Raw genomic sequence first — 17,771 nt, 5'->3', positions numbered from 1 at the left:
GCAGTTTATTTTCCAAGCGCTTAGCCAGGGGTACGTTCGTTACTTTGTACGCAAAAACGTCTACATCATTTTTAGCTTACCTGAGCTGAAAGCTCAAGGAGCTTTTCTGATCACATTTTGTCCATCGTCCGTCTGTCTGTCTGTCTGTCCGTCTGTAAACTTTTCACATTTTCGACTTCTTCTCAAGAACCGCTGGGCCAATTTCAACCAAACTTGCCACAAAGCATCCTTGGGTTAGGGGGATTCAAGTTTGTTCAAATGAAGGGCCACGCCCTCATTCAAGGGGAGATAATTGGGAATTAATGAAAATTTGGTGGTATGTTTTAAAAATCTTCTTCTCAAGAACCACTGTGCCAGGAAAGATGAAACTTACGTGGAAACATCCTCAGGTAGTGTAGATTCAAGTTTGTTCAAATCATGACCCCCGGGGGTAGGGCGGGGCCAAAATGGCCGACCAAAGTTTTACATAGAAAATTATAGGAAAATTCTTAAAAAATCATCTCAAGAATAGCAAAGGCATTAATGATCATATTTATATGAAAGCATCCTCAGGTAGTGTAGATTCAAGTTCAAATCATGACTCCCGGGGGTAGGGCGAGGCCAAAATGGCCGACCAAAGTTTTACATAGAAATATATAGGAAAATTCTTTAAATTAAATCTTCTTCTCAAGAATAGCAAAGCCATGATTGATCATATTTATATGGAAGCATCCTCAGGAAGTGTAGATTCAAGTGTGTTCAAATCATGACCCCCGGGGGTAGGGCGGGGCCACAATGGCAGACCACAGTTTTACATAGAAATATATAGAAAAATTCTTTAAATATAAAAGCTATGATTGATCATATTTATATGGAAGCATCCTCAAGTAGTGAAGATTCAAGTTTGTTCAAATCATGACCCCCAGGGGTAGGGAAAATTCTTTAAAAGGGCAAAGCCAAAATCATATTTATATGGAAGCAGACAAATTTGTTCACAATTTTACATAGAAATATATAGGAAGATTCTTTTAAAAATCTTCTTCTTAATAATAGCAAAGCCATAATTGATCATATTTATATGGAAGTATCCTCAGCTAGTGTAGATTCAAGTTTGTTCAAATCATGACCCCCGGGGGTAGGGCGGAGCTAAAATGGCCGACCACAGTTTTACATAGAAATATATGGGAAAATTCTGAAAAAAATCATCTTCTCAAGAATAGCAAAGCCATGATTGGTCATGGGACTATTTTTGGATTTAAACTTTTCAATAATAAACCAATTGCTACTTTTTCCTAGCCACAGTGCTCAGGTGTGCGATGTGGCCCATGGGCCTCTTGTTTTTAAAAAATGATGCAGAGAGGGGAATGGACAGGCGTCATTTCAATGTATGCTCTTAAATCATACACATCATTTCGCAATTAATAGATAAAAAGTTAATAAATATTTTTAATTAATAATTCTAAAAATAAAAAGAATTACAATTTAGAATAACGATAAAAATAAATCAAAAATTACAAGGATCAGTTTTACGGTAAATACGATAGTATATGCACCTCTCTGAAATCACTAGATATTCCCAGAAGTTTGCTCACTTGTGAATACTTCTGAGTTTTTTTTTAGCTCACCTGAACCGAAGGCTCAAGTGAGCTTTTCTGATCAAAATTTGTCCGTTGTCTGTCGTTGTCGTCGTCGTCGTTAACTTTTCACATTTTCGACTTCTTCTCAATTTAAGAACCACTGTGCCAATTTCAACCAAACTTGGCACAACGTATCTTTAGGTGAAGGGGATTCAAGTTTGTTCAAATGAAGGGCCACGCCCTTATTTAAAGGGAGTTAATTGAGAAATAGTGAAAATTTGATGGTATGTTTTAAAAATCTTCTTCTCAAGAACCACCTTGCCAGGAAAGATGAAAGTTATAGGGAAGCATCCTTAGGTAGTGTAGATTCAATTTGTTCAAATCATGACCCCCGGAGGTAGAGGGGGGGGGGGCACAATGGCCGATCAAAGATTAACATAGAAATATATAGGAAAATTCTTTAAAAATCTTCTTCTCAAGAACCACTTTGCATGGAAAGATGAAACTTTTAGGGAAGCATCCTCAAGAATATGAATGATCATATTTATATGGAAGCATCCTCAGGTAGTGTAGATTCAGCTTTGTTCAAATCATGACCCCTGGAGGTAGGGCAGGGCCACAATGGCCGATCAAAATTTTACATAGAAATATATAGGGAAATTCTATAAAAATCTTCTTCTCAAGAATAGCAAAGGCATGAATGATCATATTTTTATGGAAGCATCCTCAGGTATTGGAGATTCAGGTTTGTTCAAATCATGACCCCTGGGGATAGGTCAGGGCCAGAATGGCCGATCAAAGTTTTACATAGAAATATATAAAAATAGAAATACATCTTTTTATTATGTTCATAAATGAGAAGCTAGTATGGCTTTTTACAAATGAAAATGAGTAAATCTTAAGATTAATAAGTCAATTCATATCAAAATATTGTGTATGATTTTTGAACATTACTACATTGTATTTATAATTATTTGCACACCAACATGGTAAAATTGGTTTAATCTTTTTATTGTGTACATTGTCTCTATTTTATATGATATTATGCTTGTATCTGTGTTATGCCCCCAGTGGGACCATGACTGGAAATAAATTCTATTCTATAGGAAAAATCTTTAAAAATCTTTTCAAGAATAGCAAAGCCATGATTAGTCCTATTCATGTGGAAGCATTCTCAGGTAGTGTAGATTCAATTTTGTTCAAGTCGTGACCCCTGGGGGTAGGGCGGGGCCACAGTGTAAGTTCAAATGTAAAGGGCAATAAAGCCACAGGTAGTCAAAAAAATATGCATGCATCCTTAGTTAGTGCAGATTCAATTTTGTTCAAATCATACCCTTTCCTTTTTAAGGATTGGGACCACTATTGGGTTTAAACTTTTCAATAATAAACTGATTTCTGTTTTTTCTAGACATATTGCTCAGGTGAACGATGTGGCCCATGGGCCTCTTGTTATATACCCCCCCCCTTGCCCGCTTGAAAAGCGGGAGGGTATATAGTTATCGGTATGTCTGTACGCCTGTCTGTCCGTCCTTTACGCTTTGGGGTACACATCTCTTATCCGCAACTCCTCTTTTACCACTATATAAATGAATTTTGTTGAGTCTTTAACAGAATCTTTGTTACATATTGCCATTGTGCACATCTTGTTTCACTTTTTGATCGGACATATATTTCCCAGAGTAAAACATAAGCACGGCAGTTTTGAAGGTACCCATCTCTAACCCGCAACTCCTCCCATACCGCTGAATAAAATTTAATGTTTCTTTCATAGATTCTTCATTATACATAATTCCATCGCATACCTCCTATTTTTTTAATTTTTGATTTGACACTTATTTATAGGATCATGAAATTGCCTTTAAATTTATAACCATACATGAGAGGCGTGGGTTTATTACTCACAGTACCTCTAGTTTCTAAATGCAAATAAACGAATTGCAAAAAAGTATCTTTGGATAAATGGGATTTGAGATTGTTCAAAGTAAAATAACTAGGAATAAATGAAAATTTAATGTTATCTTTTAAAAATCTTTTTCACAGACGGATAAACCAGTAGCAACGAAGAGTACAAGATTACATGGAGAGGGGGCTAGAACAAGACCGAAATACAAATGTATATAGGCGATTTCCGAATTGCATAAGTGGTAAGAGATATCGGAAAAGATCCTTAAAATCTTTTTTCTCAAAACACAGAAGTTATGATTAGTCTTACTGTTAACTTCTTTTAAATTATTCTATACAATGTTATCCAACTGATCGATTCTACATGTAGATAGCCAGTAGGATCTATAAAGATATCATTTAGACTTGAAAACTTAGTCACGAAACAAAAAGAAAACAGGTTATAATTGAAATGGATCTGGTCAAAAACATTTTAATAAAGACTAAAGAATTATGAAGATTTATAATACGAAACAAACAAGGCACCTCTTAAAAACACAATGTTTTTGCTTAAAAGTAAGATAACAGGCAATTCATGTCTCTGAAACACTTGAATTTACTGAAGTGCCTAAATGGCCACTTGATACCCCGATTTCCTTTTTTTCAAATGCTCATTAAAATAAGACCGCCAAATATTTTTTTTTTCGTTTTTCTGCTATAAAGATGAAATATTCAACACGTGTGACGTCTGCTTCTCTCTGGAGTTTTCCTTGGCATTTCTTTATGTGATTGGGGTTCTCTATTAAAATTCCCCTTTTTAAAAACTTAACGGAAAAGGCTGAGGTATGATTTCAGTTGAAACAATCAGATTTATGAAGTTTACAGAAATTGCCTTGAAGTTGAAACATTTTGTCAAAGAAATTTTCATCTATAAGTCAGGAATTCAAAATACAGCATTAGCACATGATATTTAAAATGGAAAAAATCAATGCACTTTCGTTTTAATTTCCAGAGAAAAAGAGGGAGGAAGTAGTCGCGTCGAGACAAAGGAACGTCGGTTAGGTAAATATCTTACTTTATACTTCGTTAAAAAATCTGGGTCGACGCTTTCATTCTGAACGGCACCTAAATTGTCAGTTTGCGAATATTTTAAGCTGTTTCTGGGAATAGTTTTACCATTCAAGTGTGTTTGAATACCCTAAGCTATAACCGCCGCCATTCAGTAAGAGTATACCAATCACTGGTTCTCAGTCAGTCAATGTACTGGTATTTACATGTTGTATATGACGGAATCGAAATCGAAGAATGACTGTCTAAGCAATAATTTTACTGAGATTTTTTTTTGCAGGTAACATTATTCATTGTTCTCTCAGAATGAACAGTGAAGAAAAACACAAGATACGCCTTAATTATGTCTCTCTGAAGGAACATATAACTCTACATGGGAAGTCCAGCGAACTATTGGATCATCTAATTCAGTTTAACATCATCTGCACAGATGATTACGAACGCATTTTGTTGGAGCAAACATCAGCTGAAAAAGTTGAACGTCTCCTTTGAGTGATACAAAACAAACAAAACAGTCTCCAACCATTCTGTATAGCTTTAGAGCAAAGTGGCCATGAATTTCTGGCAAAAGCAATAAAAGAAACAGAAGTTGACCAAAGCCTGATAGAGAAAGGTAATGGCGTCTATAAGTATTATATTTTTATTTCATTCAAATCAAGTCAGTGAGTCGATCAATTTAGAATATGATTTTGTTTTGAAGAAACCATGCAAATTGAGTTCTTTGTTTCAGTCATTAAGTACTTCATTTGTTGTACTCTAGAGTCCCCCTTTTTCTGACCCCCATTTTGTTAACTGTGTTTTACTTTTCCGTCATTTTATTATTTTAATAAATGACATATTTCACTTTTACGTGATGTTATTTGTTTTTGCCTGCTTTTAACAGAAAACAAGCTCAGTTGTTTGGCAGGAGAACAAAGGAACATAATTTTTTTTTCTTGTACAGCATAATAACAATCAAATAAATATTATCTGTATATACTTATGTAGAGCAAGGAGAAATTGAAAACAAGATTGAAAGTATTCTGACAAAAGCATACCTAGACACAGATGATATGTCAGCTCCTATTTCAATGCAAGAAATTCAACGAGAAGTAGAGTTTGGGTTTTTAGCATCAGGGAAAGATTGGCAAGGCAACTGGACTACAATTGAAATGGTTCTTTCCAAAGTTTTTCCGAAAGCAAAGAAAAAGAAGAAGAAAGGGAACAGGTATGTAAAGATTTTTTTTAACAATAAAGTCTAATTATGTTTATATCTCAAACGAACTAGTATGAACATTCGCCCGTTGTCCTATAACTTAGGCAGTGTCTTTTTTTAACTTATCATTTTTGACTATATTTATGGAAACACTCACTGTCAATAAACTTCAGAAAAACTTGGAACAACACTTCCTGGCTTAAGAGATTCCAATTTCTTTAAATTAGGAATCACATTAAACAGGAAGATATTTAGCAAAAACGATAATGAAATCATTTGATAATTTATTACAAGTGACAGCTATATTAATACTTGTTCAAAATCCTGTAATTTATGGGGGTCCTTTTTAATATTTTTATGGTATTTTCTGATATTTCAAAATGATTTTTTGATAGTTAAAAAAAAATCATCGTCTGATAGCAGAAAATAAACGAGATTTTTTTATACCAAAATTTTGAATTTCTGATATCAGAAAATTATTTTGCAATTATCAACAACATTTAAGATTTTAATAACTCATTTTCTCTTTTATTTTGATCTTAAAAATAAAAAAAAAACGTATTAAACTGGGAATTTTTTTTTGGCGATGGGAATATTGTTGAAATAATTTTCATCGATGAAGAGCGCAGGACAAATAGTAACAAGTGTTGTGGCCTATGGTATTCTTTCTGTTCCTACACAATTAAAATCTGAATCAAATTGTAATTAGATAATAGCTTGTAGATTCTAAATTTATTTCAATTCTCACAAATTACTGAGGTAAAGTAAATCAAACTATCTGACCAACTAACTATAGTTAAAAAACTTTAATAAAGTAGATAGAGATATCAGAAATATTTTCCTTCATTATATTTCATAAGATGAAGTTATTTCAGAAGTACTACCAAGCCAGCCTTTCAGTATTTGAAGAGAAGAGATGGTGAAAAAGGTTCCTTTGAAGGTGAAGATTGTAAAGGTAAAGGATTATATCCTAGCTATTATTCCCGATAAATTGATTGTTGCTGCTTGATATAAACGTTTTGAAGATGATTAGTACTTATTTCTACTGACTTAAATTGGGGAATTGTAAGGTGTTAATTTTGTCACGATCAGTAGCAATGTTCAAACACTAATCCAGTTAGTTGTGGTTCAATATATAGTTAATCATGAGATTAATTAGACTATACCAAGGTACATATACATTGTATACAAAATTTCTTTCGTTTTATTGTGTTTCTACTTATTAATTATACGTAAAATCTGTTTTATCATATTTCTTTTCAAAAATAAAAGTACATATCTGACGAGAACAAAATATTTTTAAAAATGTTTTGGGTAAAAATGCTGTTTTTTGATCTCTGATAATTATTTAAGATCTCCAAAATGTGCATTTGGAAAGGTAATGTATCTAATAAGAAACTCTTAAAAATATATATTGTCTTTCGTTTTACTATTTTAAAATTATATATATATTTTTTACTTAAAATGAAGATTTGGCACATCTGACCCCAAACAATAACAAGAAACAGCAACCATTACACCAGAGAACTTCTCAAGATCTTTGTAAAGTTTTAAAACCATACTTTAAAGAACATCAACTAGATCTCACATTACTGGACATACTTATTGAAGAAGAAGTAAATGGAGAAATTTTCATGAATCTGAAAATGAACGAAACAGTAGAACTGTTTCCAAGTTTAACATTTGGCAAAAGGAAAAAGATAATTTTGATTCGAGATGATCTGAAATACAAGGAAGAAAAAGGTGAACTGATTTATGAAGAAAATGTTGAAGGTATTGACTCAGAGCCTGGTGAAGAAAAATCAAATCAAGGACAACTGAAAGCAGAAAAATATAGGGAAACGTTCAGAAAATTTGGATGCAAACCAAAGGAATCCAACAGCTACTTGTGGAATTCTGCATTGATTCCAGACGATGTTCCACTCCAGAGTCTCCTTATTCCCCTGCATTACTTTATTAATGAGAAAATAGACGAACAACAAATACCTGATTGGATTGCAACAAATGCCATGCCCTTCATTGCTGCATGTCTAAATGAGCGCAGAAATGGAACAATTCATTTTGGGGTTGCTCCTTTTGAAACTAAAGAGGACTACAAGGGATCTGTTGTTGGCTTTCCCGTTGATAAAAAACGTATAATAAGAAGATTTTACCATATACTGAGATTATTTTTTTACGAAGATGATTTCGAAACTGTCTGCAAATGTATACGTCAGCCACAATTCATTCCGGTAACTTTTGCAAAAGATATGCAGGAATTTTCCAAAGACAATTTGTTTGTTGTTGAGATAGATGTCGTTCCATGTACAATTTTTACTGAAGAGAATGTGTTTTTCTTGCGACAAAACGAAGGCGATGATGCAAAGAAAAAGGCCGCATTTTTTAGATTTAAGAAAGGATCAAATGAACCTATTATGGGAACAGCTGAAGATATCCGGAACTACATGGCCATTAAATCAAAGATAAGTACGGAAAGGAAAACTCATGAAGAGAAACCAGTTGATATTGAATTCAAAGAAAATCTACGCCAGAAGTTCCTTGACTTGTATTCTGCAGGCTTCGAAACTGTAAAGGAAGAAATACATCCAGTTCTTTTGTTGAGTCCTTTGGACAGCAATTTGAGTGATGAATTTGTACCGGAAAATTTCGAATTTTTGAATGACCTTGATCCAAGTGTTGTGTTTGATTTTGATTTTTGCGACGAAAACAGCAAGGGAATGTATCAGTTTGTTGAAAATGATCAAGAACAATGCCTAAAGGTATTAACAACAGATGCTTTTGACAAAAACTCTCAAGAATTCAAGAAAGAGAGTTTCAGTAATATGTTGGATGATTTGAGGACATCTTCAATTAAGCCATGGATATTTTGTAATGGATACAGTCCGTTACTAAAGGAACCATTAAAAAGGCTTGCTTGGAAACAAGAGAGGATAGAAGGCTACAAAGAAGCAGTGAGGTTCTTCAGTGATGAAATACCTCCAGGGAGAGCTATTGTTATATTTTTACTGTTTTCGAAAAATTATGACATTCTTTTAGATGCAGCAGAGGAAATAATTTCAAAGTTCAAGGGGCATTGGCTACTTTTGGCGGAAAGTGAAGAAATTGCAAGTCACTGGAAAAAGGAACTTCTTCATCGTCAATGTGTGGACAAAAAAGCACTGGAATATCGATGCATTATAGGCATTCCCTGGAAACATGTTAATTTGATGATAAAAACGGTCACAGGAGCGAAAAAACAATCCAAATGTTTAATCCCAACAGCAAAAGGGCCTTTGTGTAACTTGAGGGAAAAGTTTAAGAGTGAACTTTTTGATTTATCAATCTTGAGTGCGAATGAATGTGAAAATGACACTGAAATAATGAATGACAGGGAAAAAAGAAAAGAACAAAGAAAGATTGTAGAAGAAGACTTCTTTAAAGGGGCGCCAGTAACATGGTGGAATCTTTCGTTTGGGGAAGACCATGTCGTAAAAAGATCTATTCACCCGAACTTACTAGAAAAGGTAAAACTTGCATGCTCAAAATCGGAAAATGAAGACGAAAACAAAGTTAGCATAGTAAAATTGTTTCATCAACCGGGTGCAGGAGGAACAACTTCAGCAATGCAGGTCCTATGGGATTTGAAAGACGAGTATAGATGTGCTGTTGTGAAGAAAATTTCAGAGCTCACATGTGAACAGATAGAGAAGCTTAGAAATTACGAAGAATCAGAAACACCCAAACCACCTATTATTCTAATCGATAATAGCGATGAAGAAAAAGTCATTACACTCTGTGCTCAACTTGAAAACAGAGCTAGAATTGCATCAAGAAGAAATGAAGATAGATGTCAAGTGTTTTGTATGCTACTCCTGTGCATTAGAAAACCAAACTTACCATCATTTGTAAACAAAGGATCAGTTCAACTTCGACATGAACTTGAGAAAAATGAACTTGACTGGTTCCAAGAGAAGGGAGACAAACTCCAGAAACAATTTTTGCATGAAAATGGCGTAGATCCTCAACTGCTATTGTCTTTCAATCTTCTTAAAGAAAACTTTAACCCCCATTACAGAGAACAAATAATTAAACAATTTGTTGACAATATTGACAATGAAGAGGAGAAATGTCTGCTTAGATATCTTTCGCTAATGAACAGTTTTGACATTGACTTCCAGCCTGTCCCAGTCAGTGCTTTTGATTTACTCATGTCTGACACAGGACTTGCATCGCAACAATCTGCTACAGTATCGAGTTATGGCATTGTCTCTCAAATGAGAAGAAAAGGCTGGGAGGTTCATCTCACACAGTCACTTTTAGTACTTATCAACCGAAGTGCTAATGTGAAATACAGTGGCCAACTGAAGGGTCTTTATATTATAAATCAACTTTTTGCTAAAGAAATTTTTACATATATTCAAGATAAATTGAAATGGAAAACTAGCAAAATGATGCTTGATTTTCTAAAATCACCAATGTTTCAATGCTACAACAAATCTCTGGAAGTTTTACATAAAGTTGTACGAGACATTCTCAAGAAAAGACAATCACTAGATGATCAAAAGAGGGAAAAATTTTCTCCACTAATAATGGATATTCTTGCCCATGAAGACGCAGACAGGGCTGGTCAGGTTTTGGAGTATGGTTTTGAGTTATTGAAAGATCCAATGGTTGCACAACAGGTTGCGCGTCTTTACTATACCTACAAAAACTGGGAAAAGGCAGAACATTTTGCTAAAATTGCTACTGGATTAAAACCCGACAATTCTTTTCTTTGGGACACCTACGGTCAAATCTTCAAAACCAGATTAAAGGAAATGTATATGGAGTGTTCCCAGAATGGTACAATACTTAGTGCTGAAGAGGTGCTGCGAGCTGTTAGTTTAGTTTATGGAGCAATAGAAAAGTTTAAAATGGAACAAATAACATGTGAAAAAGAATACTACTCAAAAAATAATGACAATGGCTACTTTGCAGAAGTTGTAACAACTATCACATTTCTTGATTTGCTACATTTTTACCCGGATACAAATAACATGGAGATACTGCGAAGATTTTTAGTTGAACCACATTTTGTTCCTAAATCATTCCAAAGCTCCTTTCCGTGGGTTGTTACTTTCATCAAAAGCTTTTATGCCAGAACAAGTTTTGTCATGAGATGCATAGACGAAAAGATTTCGCAGCTAAAATCCTGGCAATACAATGGCTTACTATCAAGCATGCCTGATCAAAGAAAAATGTTATTTGATCTAAAGGAAAATCTTGACAAATATTTTGGTGAAGAGTCAAATGACATACCAGCTCTTGACTCTGAAGAACAAACTATAGAATTTGTAAGACGAAGAATTCGAAAATTAAGCGGCAGCTCATTAAAAGATATGATTGATCTTCGAACTGATGATGATGGAAGACAAACATTGCAAACAATAGAAAGTTTGATTCTTGAAAAAGTTATGCCTCATTGTATTTCTTTACATGATTTGATAACTTTAATTGGAGCTTGTTTTATCAAAAACCTGAATAGACAAGGCCAAGAAAAAGAATTCAGAAATATCCTCAGGTGGACCAGTCAAGCATATGATATGGCAAATTCACAAAAGGAAAATCATATATATTTAGAGGCATATTTATTTTTAGTTCTCTTTCATTGGCAAACGGAAAACAGAACTGTTTATGCAAATGAAATGTGTCCTTTGCAGCAAGTTCAAGATGCAATAAAAAAGTGGAAACTTGCATTTAACAAAAAGTATACACGCCAAAAAGATGATATAAATCCTTATCAGAGACGGGAAACAACATTCTTTTATTTAGGCAAAGGTCTGAAATTTGCAGAAATCGTGTATTATGAGGACCTTTTCATTGATGAATATGGATCTCGATATTTGCGCAGTGGAGATTCTATATGGCAAAAACCAGCTGTCAGAAGTAGACTTCAAAGAATACAGGGAACCCTGAAAACAAACGGAATAGAAGTATTAGTGCCGTTAAAAAGTTCGTTAGGTAATGTTAACCATGTAACAATACCTACGTCTCTTCCTATCAGTAATAGAGCATTGTGGAACAAAAAAGTTTTCTTTTTTCTGGGCTTCACTTGGTCAGGACCAAAAGCTTTCGATGTCTCACAGGATAACATTGATGCAACCTCTAGAGAGACGTTCGGGACAACAAAATCATCTGGTTTATTCTTCAGAGGTGCACAACATCGACAGGTTTCCAGTGACGTCATAACAAATGAGGAATATCTAAAGAAACTTACAAAACTAAATGAAAGATTAAAGAAAATTCAAGAACTCAAGAAACTTAAAGTTACGTCCAGAGAGGTATACATATGTTATATAAAGATATGCATTTTTGTTTAGTAGATAAAAAAAATCCCTCGAATAGAAAGTTTTAATACACAGTATTCGTTGAATTAAATTAAATACCATCAGTTTGTTATTTCAATATCATAAGGTGTCAAGACTAAAAATAAATTTCCTTAATTTTAATATTTATTTGTGTAAATAGAGAGAGGAGATACAGATGGAAGAGGAATTGAGGAAAGAGAGAGATGAACTCATCAGAAGACGAGATGATTTTCTGTCTGGAACAGCAGCTGAGTCTTGAAATATATTTGAAGTGGTAAGTTAACCTGAGTTCTAGTTTCTTCTACATAATATAAGCTAGTATATCTTTTTGTTTGTCTTTACCTTTTAATAAGTTTTCTCATTTATAATATTGTTATATAAACATTTAAAATTTATTGCACAGGACAACTGTTTGCTATATAAAAATATTTACATTTACTAGTACTTTGTTTGACCCTAATAAAAAGCATTATGAAATTAGTGATAAATACACATAACACACAAGACCTAGTCACTAAAGTCTGTCTGGCGTATGAATACAGGGACTACGTCGTTACTATTTAAACAAAGCGAAAAAGGACAAGATAGGGTAAAACCAGTATTTGCCCCCCAATTTTGATTGTCTTCGAAAATGATCCAACAGTTTATCCATAAAAACCTGTTGTCACCCCTGCCACAAAATGAGTATTGGTTCTAAGATGTGCGATATATAGAGGTCACAGTGAGGGCAGGAAATAGATCAATTTTCGAATTTTCTCATTTTTATGCAAATTTTCGTCAAATTTCACAGAACATTTTGTTTTGGAAAACATAGAGCACAAGCTTGCCTGTCTACCAAATTTTTATCTCTTATACACTAATAACAGATGCAGTGTATATGTAAAAATCTCAGATAGGCAAGCTTGTGCTTTATGTTTTCCGAAGAGAAAGGTATCTCAAATATGATGAAATTCCACCAGAATTAAAGAAATTCTGGAAAATGTCCTACTTCTGCACCCTCTAGTGGCTTCCTTGTAAGCTTTTAATCTAAATTAGTTCTTGCTTGTTTTAAAGTAAGCTAACACAAAATTGGATAAAACAAAATAATTAGTGATCAAACGTACAAAGAAAGAGAAGGTAAATGCGAAATAATTCTGTGAAGTTTTATTTTTCAGACATCAGTGATATCCGTTTACTTTTGGAATGCCCTGCAGAAATATTTGTTCACCACCACGTTTGCGACGAAACATCACACTTCTCTAAACTATACTCTATATTTTGTCTTATAAAGTTACAGACAGACAAACGTTCTTTATTTCCCCTGCAGCAGAGAACTATGCAACAAATTGTATTATTTGTAATGAAGTTAAACTTGAGACCAAAATTGTGCAAATAATAAGATAAGTAAACGAGTGTCTCTTAATAGTTAAAAAAAATAACCATGTACATAACATTATATCAACTTATGAGGCTAAAATTCTATGTTCTGTGTTGAAGATAAAAATTATTTTCTCATTTAAGCTGCTAACTTTGTATTTCATTTATAATTATTTTATTGTTGTGATATGTAAGATATGGTTTATGAAAATTCCTCCCCGACATGTTGATCCATGACAATTAATTTTTATTAATTTCATTTTTTGGTTTACAAGAAAATTTTATTGTACTTAAGTCAGTATGCATTTTTTCTCTGATTCTTCAAATTTATTGTTTTGCAATGCATTTATGTAGGACATCAAGCTGGATATTTTTGTTTTTGCTTTTGTGTTTATAAATTAGACATTCTCAATATTTGTGTGAAGACAATTTATGAATTATTTTGAGTTTTCAATTATTGTTTACTCATTTTTAAGAATAAGTACTCATTTAAGGTGGCAACAGATCAGTACTTAGTTTTTTACATTAGAGTTGTCTGAATTATTCAAGGTAGGTTGCGGGTTTACTGCATAAAAATTCTTACGAGAAAACATATCCTGAAAAATTGATAAAATGTTCCTTAGAATTTACGACGTATTATCTGCAATTGTTATTAAATTTGCCTACGTAGTTTTAGTGCTATGTTCTGTAATCGTGGAATAGTGTTTAGTACTTTTTTTACGATTTAATATTGAAACTTATGGGAAAATGACGTTTTAAAGCCTATTTTGTGTACATGGTTTCTTTTAAAAAGGTTAGATAACTTTTTAAAGACGTAGACGATTTAGTAAGTAATTTCAAAATGTCAAGAAGAGGTTACATCAAAAATATTTTAAAAAATCAATATATCTTCTCGCTAGATTTTTTGCTCAATAATTTCAAAGATTGCTTATATATTGTTAAAATGTTGCGTTTATGGCGTTATTTATGTCTACAACGTTATATGTTGGACGTAGTCACGTTTACAGTACAAGTATCAATATATTTACATTTGGATTATGCAAGATTTAAATTGTGACATAGATGCAGTATTTAATTTTATTCATTATTTAACTAATTACATTCTAGGATGACCAGCAACTTATTTTCACTAGTATTGTAAAATTCATATTCTGATCACAAAGTCAGAATGAACGGTATTTATAAAATTTCCTCCTACATGAGAATTAACATGCAGCGACAACAAATTAACGCGAATGACAAAATATTAGCTCCAGTATTTTTAGTTTTAGGAAATTCACCGTCAATAGGATTTCAGGCTTAACACATAAATTTGATCAAGTTATTCTAAAACTGTATTGAGAATCATCCCGATACTGAGGAAATTAGCAGGGAGGGCGGTGGGGTGGGATGGGGTTCCCTTCAATGTTCTTTCTTATAAGTCGCAAGCTTGTATATAGCCCTAACTCTCAAACATTTGTAAATATCGATATCTATTAATCATACGCAAAATGTAAAACACGCATTTAGCTTTTACACTTACATCTTTTGTTAAAGAAAAAATTATACTTGTAAACTGTTTGAAGTGTAGCTTAGGCGTTTGTACAAATTTGGGATTTAAATGTATTCCAAAATTTGTGAGCCAGCAAAACAAAGAGACTGAACGAGATTTTAAAAATACATAACAACCAAATAATTATGATAATGATGACGATAAGTTAAAAAAAACAGGAAAATACATGTAATTAAATTTAAGAGCCTGTCTACGAGAAAACCATGCAGATATATAGAAAAATGCTCTGGTAGGCACTCTCAAGAACAAACTAATTTTTATTATTAACTTAAAGGACACCCATTGAGAGTCAGAAATATGTTGTTTATTTTTGCATCGGTTGTTTCTATTTTTAGTAACAGCCAATAATTCATTTTGGTCAATATTCAAGGGAAAATGCAAAAAAGTTGGTGTAAAAATGACAATTTCAATATTTAAAAGTAAAAAAGAAAAAAACAATATATTAATAAAAGGGCAATGTTTTCTCATAGAACTAAGTCGTAAAATTAAGTTGGAATCAATTTTTTTGTAAAACCCCTATATAGAAGGCTGTCCCGAGGGCACAAATATTGGCATGGTGCCAAGAAATGATAATGGTTAATTTTTTGTTAATATTCAGGGATACATTTCTTGGAAAGTGACGCTTCTTTTTTCAGAATTTTGTGCATTTAAGAATCTCTAGAATATTATCCCAGCAATATGTAAAATCCACCTTTGGACTCTCAAGGACAGAAAAGTTATATCGTATTGAAATTACCTCAAATTCAAATGATGGAAAAATTCATGATTTTATAAGTTTTACTTTTAACAGTAATTTTAATGAATTTTGGTGTAAAATATTTACAAATATAAACAATGAAAATTATTTTTAATTTTATAAAAGCTTTAAATAATTTTTTTCCTGTGAAAAACAACGTATTTTACTATTTATTTAGATTTTGTTTGAATTATCTCCCCTGTTGCACTCTTCTGAAGAAAAGGTAGATAATTATTATGATTACGAAGTTTATAAACAGATGTCTGTCATCTAATCGTTTTAGGCATAAATATGTGTGATTTGAAGAAAATTGTCCCTCCTGTGAATGTAATTTGTTACGTATATACTAGTGGCCTATGTATAAAATGCATAAAAAATTATGAAAAACCATCGGGATCGATGTACGGTTCCGTAACAACGTGTAAACATTATGGCATCCTGAGGCGCTTTGTTACCGTTTTGTACGTCCTCAGAAAAAGATTCAGGTGCGTGAATTGTCAACGAGTCTTCAGATTCTGGCTCTGATTTTGATGAATATGATTCTGACAGCAAACATTCATTTGGTAGCAAGACCGATGTAGTGATGATGATACTTGAATTTGAAAAAGAAACAGGTAGGTGGATCTTGGTTTATAATACTATGTACCTTATAAAAAGGCGTATTGATATGTAAAAAAAAAAAAAAAAATAAACAATTTTAATGGGGACTTGATTATGGACAAGACTTTATCAGGTCTGGTACAATCACTAGATTTAGCTACATACGTAGCTTGATTTACCTACTTAGTTACATGTAGCTGTATTTACCTACCTGAAGTAGCTTTATTTAGCTACCAAAGTAATTTATTTCTATAAAAAAATACCTACGTAGCTAAATCTAGTGATTGTATTGGACCTGAATATATACCTAGCAAACCTGTCAAGAGAAATTTCAAGGTTGGTACTTGTAAATGTAGCAATAAAAATATCTGTATAAATTCAACAATATTGCAAAATATTCACATCTGCAGAATTATAAATAGCATAAGTAGCCTTTGTGGGGTGATGAAGAGGGAATGAAAAGTTGACTGTTTACTAATAGGGTACATTAAGAATTGGATAGGTGGGTCTTCACTGTCAATTAAATCACCATTATTGCCTCATATGTGGGCTGCATGATTATAAAGAATCTCATTAAACAAAATATTTTTTTCAGATATCTATGAAATGTTATAAAGATGGCTACAGTTATGATTTTCGGCTTTTCATATATGATTAAAGGAAAAAGAGTTGTCAAATACTAGTGCAGTCACTTTTCAAATTAAAGGTCACCATGTGTTCCTTGACAGGTTTGTGTTTAAAACATAACTAATATTATAAATATAAGTCTGGGAAATTATACTTTGTAAAGAATATTTCCTTTCATTCTTATATTTCTTGATCTTGCAATTTCAGATTATTCAAATTCTTCCCTGGTTAGGGCTGGGCTTTACAATGGGATTTTCAGCTGTGGAGCTATAAACAGGCCTATTTTGTTTTGATGTGCCATCTTTTTGCTAATTTTTTCATATGATGTTTTGATTGTCTTGTCTTACAGATACTTTTTCTAGTCAGTTTTGGGGATGATAAAGAATTACTACATAGGGTTTCCAAGGTAGTTTTGTGAACAGAATCCAGAAATAAGAAGAGGAAAGACAATGCAGATGCAGCATTAGCATTACCAATTACTTACCACTGCTGAGAAAATGGTAAAGATATGTTATATTATTATACCTCTACTGTAATTACTCTGTATAAATTAATACCATTATTTACCATTATCTCTATTTCCCTGAGAAGTGACTATTGCCCTCATCTGAAGACTACTCCCTGGAAAATCAGAGCTATTCCCTGGGACTACTCCCTCATGAATATTTATTAGTAATCTTGAACAAAGTGTTCAGTGGGTGGAGCGTTCAAGCTAGGAATCTAGAGCCTGTGACGTCATGTTATTAGCAATGAAGCTATGATGTCAAAACATTTCGATGTGCGGTGTCAAAATCATACTTGAATTCTACCAAAATGAAGACAACAATAATTTTTCGAAATGTCAGTGAAAATACTTTTTAAAAACAATTTAATT

General features: G+C 32.9%; 1 protein-coding gene across 1 annotated transcript; it reads left to right on the top strand.

The window, feature by feature from the left end:
* Positions 1–4,977: 4,977 nt before the first annotated feature.
* On the top strand, positions 4,978–13,605 carry LOC134241276 (sterile alpha motif domain-containing protein 9-like). Its single transcript, XM_062723338.1, has 6 exons — positions 4,978–5,118; positions 5,493–5,712; positions 6,576–6,655; positions 7,171–11,999; positions 12,187–12,300; positions 13,181–13,605. Exons 2-5 carry the CDS (start codon positions 5,558–5,560, stop codon positions 12,283–12,285), a joined length of 5,163 nt encoding a protein of 1,720 aa, XP_062579322.1. The 5' UTR covers positions 4,978–5,118; positions 5,493–5,557; the 3' UTR covers positions 12,286–12,300; positions 13,181–13,605.
* The last annotated feature ends 4,166 nt before the right edge of the window (positions 13,606–17,771 follow it).

Source organism: Saccostrea cucullata, unplaced genomic scaffold (assembly GCF_032062105.1).
Source record: "Saccostrea cucullata isolate Sc308-1 unplaced genomic scaffold, CSIRO_AGI_Scuc_v1 ctg222, whole genome shotgun sequence".
In the NCBI taxonomy this organism is placed as follows: domain Eukaryota; kingdom Metazoa; phylum Mollusca; class Bivalvia; order Ostreida; family Ostreidae; genus Saccostrea; species Saccostrea cuccullata.
Note: the sequence above shows the minus strand (reverse complement) of the source record. Positions and strands in the feature narration are given on the sequence as shown.

Excerpts from the sequence above, each read along its gene's own strand:
- LOC134241276 (XM_062723338.1), top strand. The coding sequence starts at position 5,558 with ATGTCAGCTCCTATTTCAATGCAAGAAATTCAACGAGAAGTAGAGTTT. Across the intron at positions 5,713-6,575 it reads AAGAAGAAGAAAGGGAACAG|AAGTACTACCAAGCCAGCCT; the intron begins GTATGTAAAGAT and ends AAGTTATTTCAG. Across the intron at positions 12,000-12,186 it reads TTAAAGTTACGTCCAGAGAG|AGAGAGGAGATACAGATGGA; the intron begins GTATACATATGT and ends TTGTGTAAATAG.